The sequence below is a fragment of the Asterias amurensis genome, chromosome 1 (assembly GCF_032118995.1).
Source record: "Asterias amurensis chromosome 1, ASM3211899v1".
NCBI lineage: Eukaryota > Metazoa > Echinodermata > Asteroidea > Forcipulatida > Asteriidae > Asterias > Asterias amurensis.
The window spans coordinates 32,319,942-32,341,741 of NC_092648.1; the positions used below are offsets into that span (position 1 = coordinate 32,319,942).

At 36.3% G+C, this 21,800-nt stretch overlaps 2 protein-coding genes across 3 annotated transcripts; one reads left to right on the forward strand and one right to left on the reverse strand.

Annotated features, from left to right (window-relative positions):
• The first annotated feature begins 42 nt into the window (after positions 1–42).
• Positions 43–10,762, forward strand: LOC139937105 (protein salvador homolog 1-like). 2 transcript variants are annotated; one of them, XM_071932117.1, is made up of 10 exons: positions 43–154; positions 1,103–1,169; positions 2,105–2,264; positions 3,442–3,600; positions 4,389–4,496; positions 6,069–6,141; positions 6,916–7,020; positions 7,295–7,491; positions 8,591–8,853; positions 10,409–10,762. In XM_071932117.1, the coding sequence occupies exons 3-10, from the start codon at positions 2,168–2,170 to the stop codon at positions 10,445–10,447; spliced, it is 1,041 nt and encodes a 346-aa protein (XP_071788218.1). In that variant the 5' UTR covers positions 43–154; positions 1,103–1,169; positions 2,105–2,167; the 3' UTR covers positions 10,448–10,762. The 2 variants fall into 2 exon arrangements, with proteins under 2 accessions (XP_071788218.1, XP_071788210.1); XM_071932109.1 differs by lacking the exon at positions 1,103–1,169.
• Positions 10,763–10,897: 135 nt separating this feature from the next.
• On the reverse strand, positions 10,898–21,566 carry LOC139937087 (uncharacterized). Its single transcript, XM_071932085.1, has 9 exons — positions 21,384–21,566; positions 20,503–20,548; positions 19,882–20,058; positions 19,092–19,249; positions 18,476–18,558; positions 17,545–17,714; positions 17,027–17,137; positions 16,386–16,502; positions 10,898–15,185 (listed from the first exon to the last, which is right to left on the reverse strand). Exons 1-9 carry the CDS (start codon positions 21,473–21,475, stop codon positions 15,033–15,035), a joined length of 1,107 nt encoding a protein of 368 aa, XP_071788186.1. The 5' UTR covers positions 21,476–21,566; the 3' UTR covers positions 10,898–15,032.
• Between the last annotated feature and the right edge of the window lie 234 nt (positions 21,567–21,800).

A 21,800-nucleotide genomic window follows, 5' to 3' on the forward strand; every position in this document is an offset into this window, starting at 1 on the left:
TTAACGTCACAAGTTTTACGGTTTCAATCAGTGGAGTAAACATTTCCTTCACTAACAATTTTAAAGATGGCGGATCAGAGTTTGGTGCGAAAACTAACTTTTTGAGTTTATTTATTCGGAATTATCTAGAGTCATGGACTAAGCTTGTTGGTTGGTAAGTACCTTAAAAAGAACTTTATGTAACACCCTTTGTACCAATGTGTTCAAAATGAGAAATCATTTGGTACAGAGTCCCAGTCAGTAGGCCTTATCGATCGGTTATCTGGTTATCGTTTCACAGTTCACCCGGATCATTCAAGTGGAAACCAATCAACACAACCTCGCCCCACCCAGCCAGGGTAAAGTCGCCCACTACAATTTACCATAATAATAAGTCGCGCCCTATCATTATTAAGGGCCCGCTCATCACAGAGTCGCCTACCACTGACTGAGTCGCCAATACTTTATGTGCTACCTTATTTATTGGCCACCTAAAAATAAGGCAACTTTTAAATTGGTTGGGTGTATTTACTTTTTAATTTTTAAATTTAAGTTTAAAATTTATTCTGTTTTTAATTGTTTTTTTAATAAGTTAAAGCCTAAAGGAACACGTTGCCTTGGATCGGTCGAGTTGGTCTTTGAAAAGCGTTTGTTATAAAATGCATGTGTAGAAAGATGCTGTAAAAGTAGAATACATTGATCCACACAAACATGCCTCGAAATTGCACGGTTTTCCTTTTACCTCGTCGACTAACACAGTTGGCCATTTATGGGAGTAAAATTTTGACTCCCATAAATGGCCGATCGTGTTAGTTCGCACAGTAAAAGGAAAACCACGCAATTTGGAGGCAAACTTGTGTGGATCATTGTATTCTACTTTTAACACATCTTTCCAACCAAACACATTTAATAACAAACGGTTACAAACGCTTTTTTATAGACCAACTCGTCCAATCCAAGGCAGCGTGCTCCTTTAAGGGTTTTTAGTTTGGTACTTTTTACTTGTTATACTGTATTTTGTACCACACAAGTGACACTTTCCACAAACGTCCATAGATTTACAATAAACTTACAGTACATGGTCATGGTTTGAAGATAATGATAATATTTATATTATATATAGAATTAGAAAGCATCCCTACGTTGCTGTCGGGGAGTGAGGTGCTGTAGTTTCTGAGAAATAAATAAAAGTGAGTAAGTTCAAGTAATGAAGTAATAATTATTTTTAATCATGGTGTACGTGCACGCTTATTATTGGGTCAACTCGGTCTCAAGGCAACTCGGTCCGTATGGTTGACGGAAAGTTCTTCAATGTTGGAAAAAAAAAAACTAATGTCCTTTGACTTTGTACAGTAAACGAGATGAGTGTGCACTGATCTCCAGGGTATATTCGATGCCTTCAATAGCGTCCCATCCCAGTTGTTTCTATATTCAACACCTCCATGGTTTCACTGAATTAATACCATAATTGTGTTGGGTGAATTTTAACTGTAAAAAAAATGAGTTCAAATGTTTTTTTTTTGCTTTCAACCAGAGTATTGATTTTTAGATGGCTCTCAACAATTAACATTAATTAACATTTAACAATTGAATCCTCTTTGATTTCTTTCAGTGTAGCAGATGTTTATTTCATCAACAAATGTTCTCAAATACACATACAATAAATAATATCAAAAAGTACGATTTCTGAGAATTAAAACATGAGAAATTAATGTTTGGTTAAAAATAATAATAATAAATAAAACTTTCGGGGGCGATTTGGCTGGCAACCGTTTAAAGATGACTCAAAGAGAGTCCTATTAAATTATTATGGATTAACATAATATTTTTCATATTTGTTGTTCTCACGTATTTCTGTGAGCTTTTTTACCGACATGTTCCTGTGGCCTGGTTACTTTTGCACTTCATAGTACGATATTACTCACACGTGAGGCCTGTACTCGTATAGGAAGAAGAAGAAGAAGTATTTTTTCAGGAAAATATTGAGTCAACAGTTTTAGTATCGCAGAATAGCGTTAGTATGATTTTTCGAATTCAACTTTGCCAGTTATCCACTTCACAAAAAAATCAATAGGCGTTTAAAAAAAAATTGCTAATCAATTTGTATTTGTGTTTTGTCATGCAGGTATTATCAATCGTTCTATAAAAGTTTACTGTTGATCGATACTTATAAAGTCAGCAGTGCAAAATGTTACTGTCTCGAAAGAAGGACTCGTCCAAACCACTAACTTCAGAGGGGATCGCCGGCAAATACACCAAGAGAGAATCGTCACCAATTCTTCAAAGTAAGTAAAGAGAGAAGACTCTTCCTGCCTCAGCTTTCGTTTCATAACTTCTTTAAATAATTTTACTATGTCTTTGCAATTACATTTTATAACAGGGCTCATATTTAACACTGGACTAACAGGCCCAAGGCCATTGAGTTTACATTTTGGCCAGTAAGATCAGGACCGGACAAGCCGGACTGTCTTTTTTAATTGAATAATATTGTCTCTCTGATGTTCAAGTGTTGACTTTGAGTGTGGTTTAATATGTGTATCTTTTAATTCTGTCGAGTATCAAAGTACACTCACATATGAGACTTCAATAAATCTTCCCTTAGTGCTGGGTCAAATAAAAAAAAATCTTTCTCATTAACTTTAGCATCTGGTCCGATAAAAATGTTCAGCCACAAAATTCAAGCCCTGTAGGCTGTATATCTTCTCTTTCCTTTCAATCTTTTTGTTTTCAACCTTTAGAATGACATTTTTCCTTGTGCTTGTCATTGTATTAAATTTTGTGATGCAATATTAAGTTTAAAGCATAATTATTTTCCATGTTTTGGTTGAAATCTGTGATCGAATATGCAAAGGTTTAAACTATCGTGATATTGCTAGTATTTTTGTAAAGACAACAAAACTTCCATATTTTGGTAAAGAAAACCAAAAGTATGGATTTGGTGGTTAACCTCTATGTTCATGTTTGTTCGATTAAAGGCAGTGGACACTATTGGTAATTACTCAAAATAATTATTAGCATAAAACCTTTCTTTGTGACAAGTAATGGGGGGAGGTTGGTGGTATAAAACATTGTGAGAAACGGCACCCTCTGAAGTGCCATAGTTTTCGAGAAAGAAGTAATTTTCCATGAATTTGATTTCAAGACCTCAAGTTTAGAACTTGAGGTCTCGAAATCAACCATCTAAACGAAAAGAACTGCGTGTGACAAGGGTGTTTATTCTTTCATTATTATCTCGCAGGTTTCGATGACCGATTGAGCACAAATTTTCACAGGTTTGTTATTTATATATATTTGCATATGTTGAGATACATCAACTGTGAAGGCTAGTCTTTGACAATTACCAATAGTGTCCACTGGCTTTAATAAATCAGTACAATACACAAAGCCTAACTTAGATTATATTGTCTTCTTTCAATTAATTTGTAGAAGAGAAAGTTTCATATGTTTTTTTGTTTGTGTTAGGTTTTATGTCTCCAGTGGTCCGTCATGGCCCATCAAACGCTCGCCGGCATGCCCCGCCAAGTTCTAACCAACACTCACAGGAAACATCAAATACCAATGCAGGAAGGTACAGTCGTTCTCCCCATGCTTCTGCACAGAGTCTAGCCCCAAAAGCAGAGGGTAAGATGAACGTTCAACTTAATACACGTAGCTGCCAAAATTGTTTTGAAAGGTTAACTAAGCAGACAGGCTGGAGTAGGTCAGTCAATGTAGGAGTTATGTAGGAAAATACAGAAAGGAAACCTTTGGCAAGATGATATTAAAGTTGTCAGCAAAATATTTGCGATTCCCATGTCCAGGTAGTTGGGCACTTTTCAAAAGTTAGATCAAACCATGTGTGTTTTACAACGTTGTGAAATGCCCTGTTTCAAGAGAAGATCACTCAGGTTCAGAAGAAACTGTTTGATGTTCTGACACACCTAAGTTCCGACACACCTAATTTTTTGTCCTATTCCTAAACCTTACCATATAACGTAAACTAAGGGGGTTTCGGCATTTATAGTGTTATTGGACCATAGAGGTGTCTGAATATAGAGCAGTTACTGTTAAAACATTCCCTTAAAATCTGTTTGAAATCATTGCAGATTTATGACATGTTTTCTTGACCATTCCAGAAATCATCTGGAGTGTTGTTTGACGCGACAAACATAAACATATACATGTAGCTAGGATATACTACTTGTGGACTTCACAATCACAAGTAGTATTTCGTGAAGCCCATCACACACTTATATGTCGTTATATGCACATATCCATGATGTTTTCATTATATGAGGTAAGCCACCAAGAAAAACTCGGAATGTCAGGTCATTTACAACTTTTTGTGAGATTCAAGAATTACCTTTTCTTGAAGTAGTCTTGAAGTAGTCTTGATGAAAAATAATCTCCCGGTTTGATTTTGTCTTTAGAAGCGGCTATCCCAGCATACAATAGTAGGTACAATCCAACCTCGTCGGCGGCAGCTCCAGTTTCACGTGGAGCATATGTGCAAGATGTCCCTCCCGTCGGCCCAATGGGTAAGTTCCAAATCATTGTGGTCCTGCATTGACTGGATGTTGTCAATTTATTTAAAGTGAAGGTATACGTTTTGGTAACCACTCCTAAAATGAATGGCAACTTCAAACATTTTCTTGTATGAAGTACCGCAGCTTTTTGTATTTTTTGGCAAGAGTATACTTTGTTGAGTATGTTAAAGGAACACGTTGCCTTGGATCGGTCGAGTTGGTCTGTGAAAAGCGTTTGTATCCGTTTGTTATAAAACTGATATGGTTAGAAAGATGTTGTAAAAGTAGAATACAATGATCTACACAAATATGCCTTAAAATTGCGTGGTTTTCGTTTTACCTCGTCGACTAACACGGTCGGCCATTTATGGGAGTCAAAAAGTTGACTCCCATAAATGGCCGACCGTGTTAAATCGTGACGTAAAATAAAAACCGTGCAATTTTGAGTGATACTTGTGTGGATCATTATATTCTACTTTTAAAACGTCTTTCCAACCATATTCATTTCATAAAAAACGGTTTCAAACGCTTTTTTATAGACCAATTCGTCCAATCCAAGGCAACGTGTTCCTTTAAGTTGAGGTTGCACAGAATTTGTAGTTTTAGTGTTTTTTTTAAAGTTATTGTCATTACATTAAATGTAAGTTCTTTCCATGTGTTTGACATATATTTTAAAATAGAAACTCTAATTGGCTTTAAATTACCTGCTTTTTTTCTGGATCCTTCCCTTAATCCCTTTCCTCATTTTTTTTCTATAAATGAATGTATTTGTTTGTACTTGTTTATGCCTCTGAAGAAGGTCCGATTTGGATCGAAAGCTAAGGCAAACTACCCTACTTATAATTTGAAATTATTGAATATGTTAACATTTTGTGATTTGTTTAATCATTGCCTACAGGTTTGCGATTGGTGTATAACATTTGCGTTGTGTGAAGGTCTATTGAGTATTGAATATGTTTGCAAGTTATTGACATTGATAACCAATTGTACTCATCCTATATTTGTCAAGATATTTTCTAAGCCAGTGACCTGCGGTGCATTTTGGCTGTTGTAACCAATGACTGTTTCGGTCACTGACCATTGTTTATTTTAACCAATGGTTAATTAAATCAAAACAGTGATTGGTTATGACCACCAAAACGCACACCTATCAACAGCTCACTTGGCCCACACACTCCTCTTTGTTTTTTGAAGGAAGTTTTAGCCAATTCCCAAAACAAAAAGTTGTAAAATATAAAAAAGATTACACCAAAAAATTGAAAAAGCCACTGATCTCTATTTTGAGTTCAAAATATTGTGTATAGTCAGTCAATGAATTTAATTAATTTGTAATGTTTTTAATGTAGTTTCTTAATCATCGTTTTTTTTTTGCTTTCGTTGATTCTTTAATTATTGATCAAGTTCAAGTTTATTTATTTGTCCACAGTATCAAGAACAGTCAATTATATATACACATTAACAAATATTACTTCAATGTACAAATAGAAAGTAGATATTCATGTTGATTATTTTGTTATGCGCTTGTGTACATTTTATGGATTTGGTACAATATAAATCATAAACTATTGTTATTATTTTTATCAGGTAACTTGACCCACCCACTTCCACCTGGCTGGACCATAGACCAGACAATGAAGGGAAGAATATACTTCATAGAGTAAGTTATTCAAGGGTTAACCTCCCCCTGTAACGCCATGCTATTGTTTAAATAAAATGAATTGTTATTAACAAAATGAACCTTTACAAAATATGAGTACCTAATATGGATGCATAATCAGAACACATAAAAGTTTGATTTTGAAATGCCTTTTGACTTAAAAGGTAATTACTAATGGAGTGTCTTAAAAGTCAGTTACATTCTTGGCAAAAAAAACACGATGTTTCACACTTCCGCAATCCATTGTCATACCAAAATATTCCGCCAGACCCCATCATTGTATCAAAGCACGGGATGCAATCTTACATGAGTGAATATTTGCGCATTAGTATTTTGAATTTTCCAATGTAATGTTCCAGCAGTCTTATGGATCAGTCCAATTGCACTCGCCAAAATACTCCAAATGAGAACATTTTTACCGATCGGACTGTTGAGACACTCACTCAGTATGTCTGCTGCCACCTTGTGATGAAAAGTTTCTGATACCCTCACTCAGTATGTCTGCTGCCACCTAGTGTTGACAAGTTTCCGATACGCTCACTCAGTATGTCTGCTGCCACCTTGTGATGAAAATTTTCTGATACCCTCACTCAGTATGTCTGCTGCCACCTTGTGATGAAAAGTTTCTGATACGCTCACTCAGTATGTCTGCTGCCACCTGGTGATGAAAAGTTTCTGATACGCTCACTCAGTATGTCTGCTGCCACCTAATGTTGGACTGTTTCCCATTTTTATGATATTGGAACTTTATTGGTTCTTGTTTTATCTTTGAAGTCATAACACCCAGACAACTCATTGGAGTCATCCTATGGAGAAAGAAGGTTTACCCCCGGGCTGGGAGAAAGTGGAATCACCCGAACAGGGTGTTTACTACATCAAGTAAGATCATTTTAATTTGTTAAGAGGTTTTTTAAAGAGGTTATTGTAACCATTTTAACTAGAGACCGTTCATTTTGTATAACCATCACCATACACCCAGACATTGCAAATCTTAAAGTTTCTTTGCATTTTGTTTTCAGATAAAATAAAATAAAAATCAATAAGAAACAAAAATACATGGTTTTGTTAAAGAATTGTAGATACTATGTTAAAATGTGAAAAATTGTGACAAATAGTAATAAACATTTGTATTACTTCAACATTTCTCCCTCAGTCATATTTCAAAGATGGCACAGTACGAACATCCAAATGCAAGAAACGGAGCGCGCTTTGAGCAGCCACCACCCCTAACCAAGCAGCTACCAATCTCTTACCCCCATAGGGGTGCAGACGGCCCCCCTCACACGCCCAGCAATGAACACCAAGGGGGTACGCATGTATGGGTTCCTCCGAACCCCTACTTATACACAGGTAGGAACTAAGTTTAATAGTTACCCATCTCGTTCGTCAAAAGGGCGCTTCTGTTTAACCCTGCATCAACCCATTACAATTTCAGAGCTGCCAACAACATGTCTTTAGTGATAACTTAAGTAACAAAAATGAAGGGCCTATTACTGATATGCAATTTTAAAAAAAGAAGTAAAAACTTTGGGTTTGTCACACTTATTTATCAATGATGGTCATCTTGCACTTGCTTCTCTTAACAAAGGTTATAAGGTTATTTTTTTTAGCAACCACTACTGGTATTGTAGTTGGGATCTTTTAAAGGCAGTGGACACTATTGGTAATTAATTACTCAAAATAATTGTTATCATAAAACCTTTCTCGATTACGAGTAATGGGGAGAGGTTGATAGTATAAAACATTGTGAAAAACAGCTCCCTCTGAAGTGACGTAGTTTTCGAGAAAGAAGTTATTTTCCATGAATTTGATTTTGAGACCTCAGATTTAGAATTTGAGGTCTCGAAATCAAGCATCTGAAAGCACACAACTTCGTGTGACCATGGTGCGACAGGAGTGTGTTTTTCTTACATTAATATCTCGCAAATTCAAAGACCGATTGAGCTCAAATTTTCACAGGTTTGTTATTTTATGCATATGTTGAGGTACACCAACTGTGAAGCCTAGTCTTTGACAATTATCGATAGTGTCCAGAGTCTATAAAAATCTGTGACTGTTATATCTCAGCTTCGTGTGACCATGGTGCGACAGGAGTGTATTTTTCTTACATTAATATCTCGCAAATTCAAAAACCGATTGAGCTCAAATTTTCACAGGTTTGTTATTTTATGCATATGTTGAGGTACACCAACTGTGAAGCCTAGTCTTTGACAATTATCGATAGTGTCCAGAGTCTATAAAAATCTGTGACTGTTATATCTCAATAAATGTATGTACCATACATGTATATGGCTGTTTGTCTCTGTTTATAGAGGGTTACGCTGTACACGTTTTGGTAGGTTTTTTTTTTTTTTTTTTTCTTTTTAATCTTAAAGTAATTTTCAATGTTGTTAAGCAGCTCAAAAAATTCTATTTTTTTCATTGTTTTTATTGTTGTTATTATTTACAGAAATCCCTAAGTGGCTCGACGTGTACTACAAGGCCTCCCCGGAGCACGATCACAAACTGAAATGGGATTTATTCCGGCTGCAGGAGCTGGACGCATTCCAAGCGATGCTGTCCAGACTCTACAAGAAGGATCTTGAAGATGTGGTGATGGACTACGAGGCGTACCGGCAAGCATTACTCAGAGAGATGGAGAGACGGTTAATGTACTCCAATCAGATGCAACAGCAGGCTCTGCAGCAGCAACAGCAGAATCAAGAAACAAAGGTTTGATGAAAATTGGATGCTACATTTTGGGGAGTGGGGAAGGGGGGGGGAGGTGTGGAGATTGTAACTCAAGGGCCTTTGAGACTGGTCTGGTTATACCGTATTAAATATGACGTCACGCGGCTCAAATATCTGACCTACAAGATGGCGTCTGTCATGCGTGCGTGTATGTGCCGTAGAAATCAAACCGGGAATGTTGCGTGCTGCGTGCTTTGATGATGTACGCGTTTGGACGCGCATAGGGTTTGCCCTACAAGATGGCGACTTTTCATGGCAAAAAGGGGTTATTCAATACGGTCTATTATGAACTTGCTTTTGTAGCCGTGGATTTGGTCTAAAACCAACACCCTGTATGGATAATTGAAATCTTGTCTTTTATTGGAAATGAGACCTGACAAATCTTTTAACCCTCCCACTATCTGACTGTTCAATTTCACCAAGTGTGGGATTGAATGAAAGATGAAGTTTGCAGTTTACAATGGGATATCATTTGGTAAATGCATCTACACAGTACACAGTCAAACTGAAGACCCTCTGACCATTCAATATCTTCTATATGACTTTGAAATATAGATAATATGCAACCTGCAGTGTCATTGAGTAATATTGCATTTACAAAGTACACAATCAACCCTCCTATGTACTGTGCTGACCATTCAATATCATCCACTGTGGTTTTGAATGATTATATGAATTATGTAGCCTGCAATGGGATATCATTTTGGTAATTGAATTTACACAGTACGCAGTCTACCTTCTTGCTGTCATTGACATGACGTGGAATGATGGATGCACTATAAGCCTTCAATGTGTTATGTGGTAAACGTATCTTAACAGTACACATACAGCTCTGTGCACAGTTATGCCGCTATGCACACAGGTTCGCCCTAGATTGTATACAAAGTAGAAGCAATAAACACGGACTGTTATAGTCTGATTGGACCCATCTTTAGCCATAATATTGCATTTATTTACATAGCTAGCGGCTCGAAGGTCAGCAGTCTAGGTCAATCCAAACTAGTAGGCCTACTGATTCTGAAGATAAATATTGGATAAGAGTATTCTTGTGTGTCTGTGAGTAAGAGTAAAGGGACGGCTTTTAGACAGGGTACGTAGCTGTTAAAACTGTGATTCCCTGCCTTGTGCATCACATCATTGGGAACTGTATAATACATGTACACAGATAGCATAGAAGTCAAGCATACTGCATTATAATCAAAGTCTTCTATAAGTCTGTCACAAGCCTTTGAACATCGCTCTTGAAGGGGCACAGCAATTTCTCTCTGGTAAGGGGCCCTTCTATGAGGAAAATGTAAATTTGTATCCCAGCTTTGCAAAAGGCACCACAGCAAAAGCACAGGGCAACACGGCAATTACTGTGGGTGGTGTGGGTTGTATCGAGTGTTCTGCTGCCTGGTGACATTTGAAAGAACAGAATCGAGACATCTGTGAGTGGGTCTGGTGTAATGCTGTTTATCTGTGTTCCATTTCTGTGGAATAAATTTCAAATGTTTGGGTTTTCCTAAAACTTGAAAATTGTATCCTCTCTTCAAAGGTTTTTCTCGTGTCCCGATCCAACGCTGAGCAATCTTGAGGATTCCTTGGTTGCTCACCAGAATTACTGAAAAAGCTCTCCTTGGAGACCCAACTTTGAGGAGGAAAAAACACTACCAGGGATTTCTAGTTTTTCTATTATGAGTATGTTTGAGTGCTCATTGTTTTCTTCAAACTCGTCTTCCTGTTGTAAATCTAATAAATGACTACATTTTTCTAATATTTATGCATGATTAATCATCTGTAATCGTTTTTCAAAGCTTTTGTCATTGTTTTTGGCCTTAAAGGAACACGTTGCCTTGGATCGGTCGAGTTGGTCCTTGAAAAGCGTTCTGCAACCGTTTGTTATAAATTCGATATGGTTAGAAAGATGTTGTAAAAGTAGAATACAATGATCCTCACAAATATGCCTCGAAAATGCGTAGTTTTCGTTTTACCTCGTCGACTAACATGGTCGGCCATTTATGGGAGACAAAAATTTGACTCCCATAAATGGCCGACCGTGTTAGTTCGTGACATTAAATGAAAACCATGCAATTTTGAGTGATACTTGTGTGGATCATTGTATTCTACTTTTTTAAAACATCTTTCTAACCATATGCATTTCATAACAAACGGTTTCAAATGCTTTTTATAGACCAACTCGTCCGATCCAAGGCAACGTGTTCCTTTAAGAAAATGAACCCTCATGTTAAGAGCATATTTCTTGCGATGACCAAACCACTCCACACTATGCCACAATGATGGCACTTTGATGAGGCACACACATGTTAAGGTAGAGAATAAAGCCCTTTTCCATACCTCACTACGCCAAAACAGTGGCACTTTGAGGCACACACAGGCTGATGTTGAAAATAAAGCCATTGCCCATACCTCACTATGGCAATCCGTGGCAATCCGTGGCACTGATTGTCTACCGATACAAATACAATGATAGGAAAGTGTAGCATGGGTTAATTCACTGACGTGTGTCCAGTATAAAGGGTGATTTTGAGGAATCTTGGAGTATGCACCTATTGGTGGGTTTCAATAGGGTCGTAATTTTAATTACAACACTTTCTTCTTTTCTTTTTTGCCATATTCTCATTTTCGTTCTTATCTTAACATTGGACATCAACCAACTGGCGATAAATGAGGCTGAGTTTGTTTCCCTGGAAATGTATTTAATTTTAAGAAATGTGTAATTTGTTGAGGAGTTTTTAAACATTCTCATAAGGATACTTGTAAGTGGTAGTTAATTTTCTAGCCATAGAAGCAATCAAAGATAATACATAATTTATTCTGATTACTGCTAATTGATAAAGTCTACATGAATTTGTATTATTCTTAGCTAGATTAAAAACCAAAAGGTACATTATATTTATTGAACTAATCAACAGATGATTCATTCTTGGCGAAACTAGCTGAAGGGTTTTTCATTCTCTATAAATGCAAATGACTGAAAAAGTTGTTGTCATTTTCAAATATTCGGCGCTGAATATGAGAAATTGTCTTGCAATATTTGTTAAAATTTTTCAAGAATATGGTCAAATGTGTTGTGATTTGAAAATAAAATGAACACAGTGATTTGTGCGGAATATTCCATGTTTCTGAATTTGTTCAGAATTTGCGCTGTAATCAAATAACATGGTGCATCAGAGAGACTTGGCAGTTTATCAAGAGCTGTTACAAAAACAACTTTGGATATGTAGACAATCTGACATATCAACCTGAGGTGGTGTTTTGGACACAATAACTCAAATAGAATTGAACTTTGGTTTTTCTTGACAAGATTATAAAGAGCACCAATAATAGTGAACAGTGCCAAGGAAGTAGCTATTTGAAAGGAAATAATAATGTGAAATAGTTAAATGTTGTCATTTTGTATTCAATTAGGGATAATGTGTTTATAAATATGAATATTGTAAGTTTTGTTGTATTAAACTAGTGCCTTATGCCTTGCCAAAAATTAGGGATCAGATATTGTTGTAATTAGAAAATATATCTTGGTGAATATAGCTTCTGGTTTAAAGACCGAGTTTACTTTTGGTAATTGTCAAATATCGGTATCCTCACTTGGTATTTCCAACATATGCATTAAATAATAAACATGTGAAAATTTGGGCTCAATTGGTCATCGAAGTTGTAAGGCAATAATGAATGAAAGAAAACACCCTTGTTGCATCTAGACTTGTGTGCTTTCAGATACCTGTGCAGGGCTTCAGCTCAAATTCGCTCTTTCTCTAAAACTAGATTACTTTAAAGGGTCAATTCTATCGTTCTTTTATATCATCAGCTCCCCGGTTCTCTTTACCTTACCAAGTTAGTTTTTATGGTCATTAGAAATTCTGCAACAGAAGTCATGTCAACCATCATTCATATGGATATTTTAGGTGTTCGAGAAAACAAAATCGGATCCCGAATGTTCTAAACCATCATTTGTCTATTTTGGACATTATCTTGTTTGTTTGAGCCAGTGAAAAGTAAAACACTTTTTAAGAATTTTATCTCAAAACTCCTAAGTAACCATGAAATACCTTTTAAGCCCAATTATTTTGTGAAAATTTTAGAAAATAGTTCAAAACTAATTTTGTAATTTAAACAATCCATCATTAGTTATTAAAAGCAGTTTATATAAATTTGCACAAATTTTTAAGAGGGATTTTGGGGGTAAATGTCTTACAAGGTTATTCCTGATTTACCTTTTGATTTGTATGTTTAACAACTATATTTTTTAACTCAGGGACATATTGTTTTAACTTTTTTGTACAGTAATTTAAATGAATTTGTTTCTTTTTTGAAATAATGTTTTTATTCACTTGAACATTTGGGCAGTACTAGATGCTGGATTGGGACTAAAATTATGGGAAATCAAATGGTTTTTTTAAATCTCTGTTTTGACTAATATACAACTTCCTGAATGTATTCTTATTATGTTATTGTATGACTGCAATGGCCCAATACACCCAGCAGATTGCAAGCAAGAACATCACTGAGTTGGCTCAAGACGTCAGTGACCGATAGTGGATAGTAAAATGTACTCTGTTTTTAAATCGTTCAAGCGTACCCTCCTAAGGCTTGAGTGAGAGCCAGTGAAGTATGCTTAAACAACAGACAACCCTTGGATCACCGACGTCTTGGGGCAAGACTAGAACATCATTTGTTGTGATTTGTTGTCCTCCTAACTCGCCCTATTAAGATTTTAATTTAACCAGTATAAGAGAGTATGATCAATTAATTCAGTCTGCAGCATTTGTATGTTATTTTACTTATATTAAGCTCTTGCACGACACGTAGCACACTTTCAACCGCCTATCTCTTCCCCCATTTAGGGTGCACAAACAAAACCTGACCCCCAAAATGGTGGAATGGTAGACAGGCATTTGGTGAAGGTACGATCCATGTCTTGCAAGGGCTGAGAAAAAAAGAGCACACAATGTACAATGTAGATTTTGTGATTATCACACATAGTTTAATAAATTATTTTATATTAAAAATGTACATTACAAAAATATCAGGCATTTGTTTCATTCTTTAAGGGGGTTTGTTTGGTGGTCGTCATTGGTTTCACAAGTGGAAGCAAGGATAAATGAAACGATAATCGTCTGTTTTTTTTGTAAAATACGTTTTCTAAGCACGAATACGGATCGGTGAAAAAAAAACAGTTGTGTTGTAGGTACGTCTCTTACTTTAATATTTTCAAGATACACAGGCTTTATTTAATTTTCAAGCAATGGAGTTATTTTGGTTAATTTTATAAACACGATTGGATTGGTCCACTCAAAAAAATTCATTTACAAACAAATTTTATGACCACATTTGTTGCTACATGTTTATTGTAAACCATGCTTAATCCAGCCAAAACTTGGTTATGGTTTGGTCAGAAAAATATTGACACCGGGTGTGGACCAATATTATACAGTGAAGGAATGGAACCAGCATTATAAAAAGTGGGCACTGATATTTTTAAGGTTTTTCCCAGCCAACTTCAGCAAAAGTTCATTCAATTTCATGCATTTTCCCCTCATATACTCAAACTAGGGTTTCTTTTTGGCTATTAGTCCATTTGATTTTCATTTCAGTCATTCTATTTCATTTATAGCCATTAAAAACTACACTGACTTATCTTCAGTTGAACTTCTACTTCCTATTTGCAAAAGATGAAATGGGTCGACCAGCTCTTGCTGCTGGCTTTTACAAAAACTGAACGAGTCTCATGGCCTTATGAAATTGAATGATCTTATTTGAGCAGTGAATGCTAAACTGGTGAAATTAAATTACTCCTTCTGACTGTTGAATGCTGATTCAACGCAGCATTCATTTCCAAACGAAATTGACAGAGCTGGGTCTTAAAATGAATAAATTTTTGTTGGCGGAGAAAACCTCCATGTAACGCTGACTTTTTTTATGAGTAAGTTGTGTCCTCTGGACAAAAATCAGGCTGGACATCTGGACAACATATGAGTTTATAGGTCTGCAGCTCATCAATTCCAACACATCTTATCTCTTGTTGATCAGTTCACTGCATGTCCACAATTTGGAATTCCTCCATGGTTTTCACATCCATTGCGTAGAGCTATGATGGCATGACATGGCCTCATGAAATGCATGCAAAAATTGTCTCTTTTTTCCTCATGGCTCCTCTCTCATTTCTTCTGGGTATTTGAACTGAGGCTCGTATTGTTCCTACTCCCTCTGGAACCGGTAGCACTTGTGCTCTTACTTTTCCGGCGGGAATTCGACCTAACTGTCATATTTTTGGCCATCTTCTCCACCGAAATCAAGTCCACTGTGAACAACTGAAAGAGATATACAAGAAAAGAAAACAATTATTACAGCATTGCATTTCTTGTTTTAAACTCTTTTAATTTAAAGACCTGCTTGAACGAAAATGTCAAGTCGTGAACTTTGCTGAATTCCACTTAAAATGTTTTTGATGAATAAGGAAATCGAGTCATATGATTATAAATAGGTTTCAATTGTGTAAAAAAACAATCATTTTGCACGCCCTTGTCCAGAGCTTTTCTGCGAGATTTGCGAAAAGCCCCGTTACGTAATCACTCTCAAAACGTCATAAGTAGATAAAGCCGCTTTGTTGCAGCGTGGATGTATAACAAAGCAAACTCCCACAAATGACGTCAGCGGCATTGTCCTTTGACGCCCGCTCTCAACGGCAGAAGTGTTTTTAATTTTTCAAAAAACCTTTAGGTAGGGGCCTGATTTTTTAATCGATAATTACGAAAAGTTCAGAAGTGTACACATCAAAATTACATTAAAATGGTGAACGAGTGCATTATAAACAAGTAAAAATACCATTTCTGTTGAAAACATTCCGCTCAGGTAGCTGTTTAAGTGTGAGAACAAATTTCTATTGTTTCAGATGCAGCCTTTCTAATAGTAAAAAAAACAACTAATGTAGATGATGTAGTTTCTTGTTAGTGTAAAGTTATTTCTTCTTTCAATGTGGTGGCCAACTCACTGCTCAGTGGACCCTTTGGTTTCGGATTGGTACCCAAAGTCCTTTTAAAACATTCAAGCTGTAAAAAAAAGACCTTTTCAAAAAAGAAGATTGATCAAGAAGAGAAACTTGTTTGAAAAAATGATCAAAAACCATACTGGTTATAGTATCAAGATTGATACAAACAAAAAAGCAAAGTCAGCGGAAAAATCAAAAAGAGAAATAACCAATGTGGGTCTAGTGGGCATCTCTATACAAACTGAAAGACGGATTAAACTTTCAAGAAAACACAGGTTATACCTGGAAAGAAACCTAAAAAACACTAACAATAATAATAATTATAATTGTAGCTTCTTATATAGCGCACATGTCCGTCACTCAGTGACGCTCCTGGCGCTGTAACATACAGTATTTCCTGCAAGATGTGGGACTACGTTTGAATTATGAGACCTAATTCTAATAGCACCATGTAATGTTTTACATGGTGCTGTGGCGCAATTTGCTGCCGATCGGACCAATAATAACTAGCAACTGCACTTACCATGATCAGATGAAGTTTCTCGATACTACTCATGGTCTCAAGAGGTGGGTCGTGCTCCTTGTGGCATTTCTCTGCAATGTCATTAATAGCCATCTGGATTCGTCCTAAAACTTCACTCTGTCAAATACAAATAGTAAAAATTACATCTTTCTATTTCAAGTTTTCTTAGAATGGCATATCAAGCAAAAGAAATTTAAAAGCTAAACTGTTTAGCCTGTTAAAATTAACATGGGGCACCCTGTACTGCATAACCTTTGGCCAGTGGGCAATAGCTGCATCAATCTATAATTACTTTCAACGGCACTCACATTTGTCATCAGAGTTTATCTTTATTTGTTTTATACTTAGGCTCCCACCTTTCTGTCATTATTTCATACAAGGCCCCAACCTTTGCTCTTGTTTTCCTTTGACATAATAAGGACCTCGCCTTTGCCTTTGTTATTTATTTTGTTAAGGATGTCACCTTTGCTTGTGTCAATTATTGCTTACTAGAGACATAGTTTTACTTATTTCATATTAAGGACCTCACCAATGACATGGTCTTCTGGTGATTGAATTCTGTTTATCATGGCATGTCTATCTACAGCTACCTCTATCAAGTATCTATTCGTTATCTCTCTGTTTAGTGTAGCCCAGCTTACCTGATCTCTGTAGCTGTTAAGTTCCATGAAGATCATTTCTTCCATCTGGGAGTTGGAGTCTATTTTTTCCTCCTGTAAGCTTTGAAGCTCAGCCAACTGACGGTTGATCAGCTATTGAGAGGGGAAAGTTGTAAAAAAAAAAAGTTGTTAAGTCATAACCCAATCCAAACATGATAAAACCTTTGGGTTTGGTTTTAGTCAATGAAAGGTTAATTTCAATAGAAATATCACTGTGCATAAAGAACAGAATTTGAAATTTTCAAGAAGAAATTTCATATTCAACTCTGTATTAACTGCATTAACCCTCCAACTATCTGACCATTTAATATCATCAACTGTATGGTGTAGAATAAGGGAATAAAAGGGTAGTGACGAGTGTTTCAACGGCAGTTTAAAACCGGCAGTACACTGAGCCAACCCTCCTATTATTTTGTCAATATTGTCCACTGTGGTTTATTGCAAGAAAAAAGTGAAGACAATTTAGTTTTCATTTTTGAGGTTATGGTGTCTAAACTCACCAATTTCTTCTGGTCATGATTATATTTGAGTTCATCCAGCATCTGGTTATCGGTATCCACTTGATCGGACATCAGCTGGACTCGGTTAATAACAGCTTGGTTGGTAGCGTTGAGAGTCCGATGTCTGTCCATTAGACTACGTAACATAGAATCATTCACCTCCAAGTAGTCTGTACAATAATAATAATAACAGCTCTTATAATAGCGCAATTCCCCAAATGATCATTGCGCTTCACAAACAAACAAAAACAACATTAGCAATTACAACACACTAGAGGAAGTAGGTTTTGAGATTGCGTTTGAAAGCATCAACTGTTGGTGAGGATCTTATGGTCTGTGGTAATTGGTTCCAGAAAGTTGGCCTGAACACTCTAATTGATCCACTCTAATTGATCCATCGCCTATCCGTTTGTTACTCTTTGGGATGGTTAGACGAGTAACGTCTAAAAGCAGTCCTTCCCTAGAAGGTGGTAATACAAGAGATTCAACCAATAGCGAAATTCCGTAAAAGAGCAATCAATTTAAATATTTATTTGAAATTCAAAATCACCACAAATCTCTCGGGAAGGGGCTACAAGAAGAAAACATTTAAGATGAAAATAACTTGGGGGAGCAGAAGAAAGGAACTGATGTTCCTCTTCAAACAGTCTAGATTTCCAAAAAGATGCAGTATGGAATAAAGCTGTTGGAATCGCTCTGTGTTCTTCATCTTAGTTAAGCAAGAGTGTTGGGGTGAAAACAAAAAGCCTGGTGTCACACTCACATATCCTAATGGCTAATTATGCAATGGGCTTCTCTCAATTGTTGAACTTAAATTACCAATATAGCTGCCTCATGCCTTTTTCTATGAACATGGTCTGCTCAGGCTCCACCGAAATATTGTAAAATAGAAACAAACTCCTGAAGATAGAAAGCTTAAACTGTGACTTACTCTCCGGAATGTCATCAAGCACCCTCATCAAGTAGTCTTCGTATTTCTTGTACCTCTGTAATCTTGAGCAAAGTTGCTTATGCCTGATAGAAAGAGAGGAGGAACATGTTAATTGATTTAGTATTGGTTTTATGATAAAGTGGAAAGCAAGCACGGAGGCATCCTGCAGCAAACCCTTAAAGACAAATAGTAGACCTTTGGTTTTGTGAAACCGTTCGATTGCTGTGTCCTAAAAAAAAATGTAGATAATACACAATAAAGCTAATGTGTGAAAATTTCATTCCAAAAGGTGGTCACATTTTTGAAATATTGCTGAAAATCTGGAGTGAATGTCCACGCAGAAAGAATAATCCTTATTAGGAATACACAGTCTGAGAAGCGATAATGACAGTAACAGAATTCATTTAGAATTGTCTATAGGTGTTTGCCTACTCTTGCATATTACACAAAAGTTTGCCCCAAACTGTGTGACATAGTAACTTATAAAAATTTTAACTGACCACTTGTGACAAAGCATGTCATAACGCACATGTATCAAATCTAAACTCGCAAAATGGCTAATTCTCCACCATGCTCGTTTTTTTTTCTTTCTTCGTGGCCAAGTTGTAATACTTACGAGAGTTTGACGTCCTCAAGTTGCTCGATTAACTGCTCGTATTCGCTCTGCTTCTGATCTTTCAGTTTCAACTCCGTCTGATATTTGTGGATTGCTCTTCTCCTCTTCGCCTCCGTCTCTTGAATGAATTTGTCAAATTTATTGACTCTGTCTTTCATCTGTTGGAAAATCAAGTGTTTTTTTTCGTTAAAAGGACAGTGAGTATCGATTGCAGCAATCAAAATTAGTCATGGTAGTTTGGGGACTCAAAAACTAACTTTTCTTGACTTGACAGTAGTTTTGAAAGAAATGTTTTCCGGGAGGATTGATATCACTCTAAATGACATAAATCAGCTGCACTGAAGAGACAAGTTGTGGTAGAAGCTGTGCCAGTGATTCCAGCCATGAACAATTTGAGAAGGAGACTGTAATATTTGATGAGGGTCGGCATACAATAAAGTGATAACATATTGTACATATCATTACAGAGACCACAGGCAACTGTCTTGTCCAAAGATGATGATGATTTCAAACTGAAATTAATCAATTTTAATTTTGACAATTAACAATCCTGTACTTTAAGCATTTTTTTTCCTAAGAAATACTTCCCTAAACTACCATTTAAAATAACTTAGTTTGAAAAAGAAAAAAACAAACCGAATGATTTGAATTTTGTTTGAGTTTCCTGACCACACTCTTTGCTTGTTTGGCACACTTGTACATGTATATAAAGGAAACGAATTGAGAAACTGTTTGAGACACATTCTCCCAAGAAGGCAGCATTTTTTACAGTTACACTGAATTTCCTCACCCTCTGTTGTTTCTTTTGAAGCTCAATGCGTTTCTTTTCACACTCTGCCATACGACGCTTGAAGTTGTCCCTCTTCGTCTGTAGCTCAAGGGTGACTTTGTCTACTTCAACTTCTCGCTTGAGAAGAAGGGTCTTTTGCATCGTATTCAGGCCAGTTTCTATTAGCTTCCCCGCTGACTATGGTGTGAAAGAAAAAATAAACCGTCATTTAAATTTTACAGTTTGAAGTGGTAATAATCATTTTATTGATCTGATTAGAAAAATGTTTCAAACAGTTTTTATTGCTGATCACACGAACAGTACCCTACAGTTCTGTGCTGAAAAACTTTGACGTTTTTGGTGGAAACATGACACTTGTGACTTTTGTTTTACCTTTCTTTGATAAGTTTCTACAAAATTAACATTACAATCTATAACCCCACCTATAAAACAAATTGATCAACTAATCTATGAAATAGTATAAGTTCTCATCCTTTTTTGAACTATTAACGATATTTCATAAGTAAGAAATTGTCTTACAAGTACCTCCTTATATTAACCAAGCAATGATCACACACAATAACTCCAAGAAGTAAAAGAATTTCCTTCTTGTTTTTAATCTTAGTTTTCAAGAATTCTTACCTCTTTGACGATGGGGTATTTGTTGACATCTTCTTCCTCCTCCTCACTGGCAATAACAAAATAAACAATATTGTATTGTACTTAAGATCATTTATATTGGAGAACATATTATAATTTGTTGTTTTTTCAGACCCCGTGGCATATAAAATACCTGACTTACTCTGATAAATGGTACTTGATAAGGAAGTGTAGCCATCACATTGAAGTGGCTGTCTGGCTTCGTGATGTATTGTTAGAAAAATTTTCATTAAAACTTTTTTGTTAAATGTAAGGATACTTATTTTTTATAAATAACACTATCTCCCAAATGTGTGTGACCATGGTCGACAAAATACATATAGGTTCACTGATAACGTTCCATGATTATAAATGAACATCAGCAGGGCAAAATTCATATTGTTTACTAGCTAGACCTTGCGCAGCATTCATGTCGTTTGGTAGTTGCGATAACGTAACCCTCCTGCCGACGTTATCGCAACTAGCCGCTTGAGGGTTTGAGTGTTTCATTTTGTTAATAAACGATATATTCTCACCCCTGACAAGCTCGCACTGGTTGTAACAATCTTCCCACTGCAAAAGTTGCACCCTTGCATAGCAAATTCGCCCCCCCCCCCCCACCACCTTAATTTTGTTTTTTTGGTTTTTCAATTTAAATTACTTTTTTATTAGAACTTTATCTGATCGAATATCATTTTTCTGTAAATTATATAAATGTGTTGGATGCTTTACTTGATGTGAACGTTTTCTTTGGGTTGCTTTTAATGCCATAACAGTTTTAACACTAACAGTATAAACGATTTGGGACGATTTAGACAACAACACCATGGAGGTTGGCCATTCGCCATTGATAAAACACAGTAAGAATTTGGGCAACCACTCACCCTCGTTCTCCAAGTTGAGTCACAAAAACACTCTTTTTCTGTGGATCCAAGTCCAGCCTGTACGAGCGGGATGTATCTGCTGCACCTGCCATATTTATTGTTGACAATTTCAAACTTCCAAATCAAGAATTGTGATATTTTAAAAAGTTATCCGAGGTTGTCTCTTTCTGATCACAGCGCTGTGTGTATCCAACGGTAACACGTCAATACAAGTCACGTGATACACACTGCCTTGCCTGCGTAGTCTGGTGCTCTTTACAATCTCTGTTTTGTTAACATAGACTTTGACCTGGGCTTCAGACTTGTGTTAATTGATTGATGCACCTGTTTTAGTGTCGTCTGCTAGAAATTGTTTTGAGAATTTGCTTTGTAAAGAAATGTTTTGAGAATTTGCTTTGTAAAGAAATAGCTGAATTT

Coding starts and splice junctions, on each gene's coding strand:
- LOC139937105 (XM_071932117.1), top strand. CDS start 2,168: ATGTTACTGTCTCGAAAGAAGGACTCGTCCAAACCACTAACTTCAGAG. Junction 2,265..3,441: donor ATCGTCACCAATTCTTCAAA/GTAAGTAAAGAG, acceptor TGTTTGTGTTAG/GTTTTATGTCTCCAGTGGTC. Junction 7,492..8,590: donor GAACCCCTACTTATACACAG/GTAGGAACTAAG, acceptor TATTATTTACAG/AAATCCCTAAGTGGCTCGAC.
- LOC139937087 (XM_071932085.1), bottom strand. CDS start 21,475: ATGGCAGGTGCAGCAGATACATCCCGCTCGTACAGGCTGGACTTGGAT. Junction 17,715..18,475: donor GCTTGATGACATTCCGGAGA/GTAAGTCACAGT, acceptor ATTATTGTACAG/ACTACTTGGAGGTGAATGAT. Junction 15,186..16,385: donor AGAAACTTCATCTGATCATG/GTAAGTGCAGTT, acceptor TATCTCTTTCAG/TTGTTCACAGTGGACTTGAT.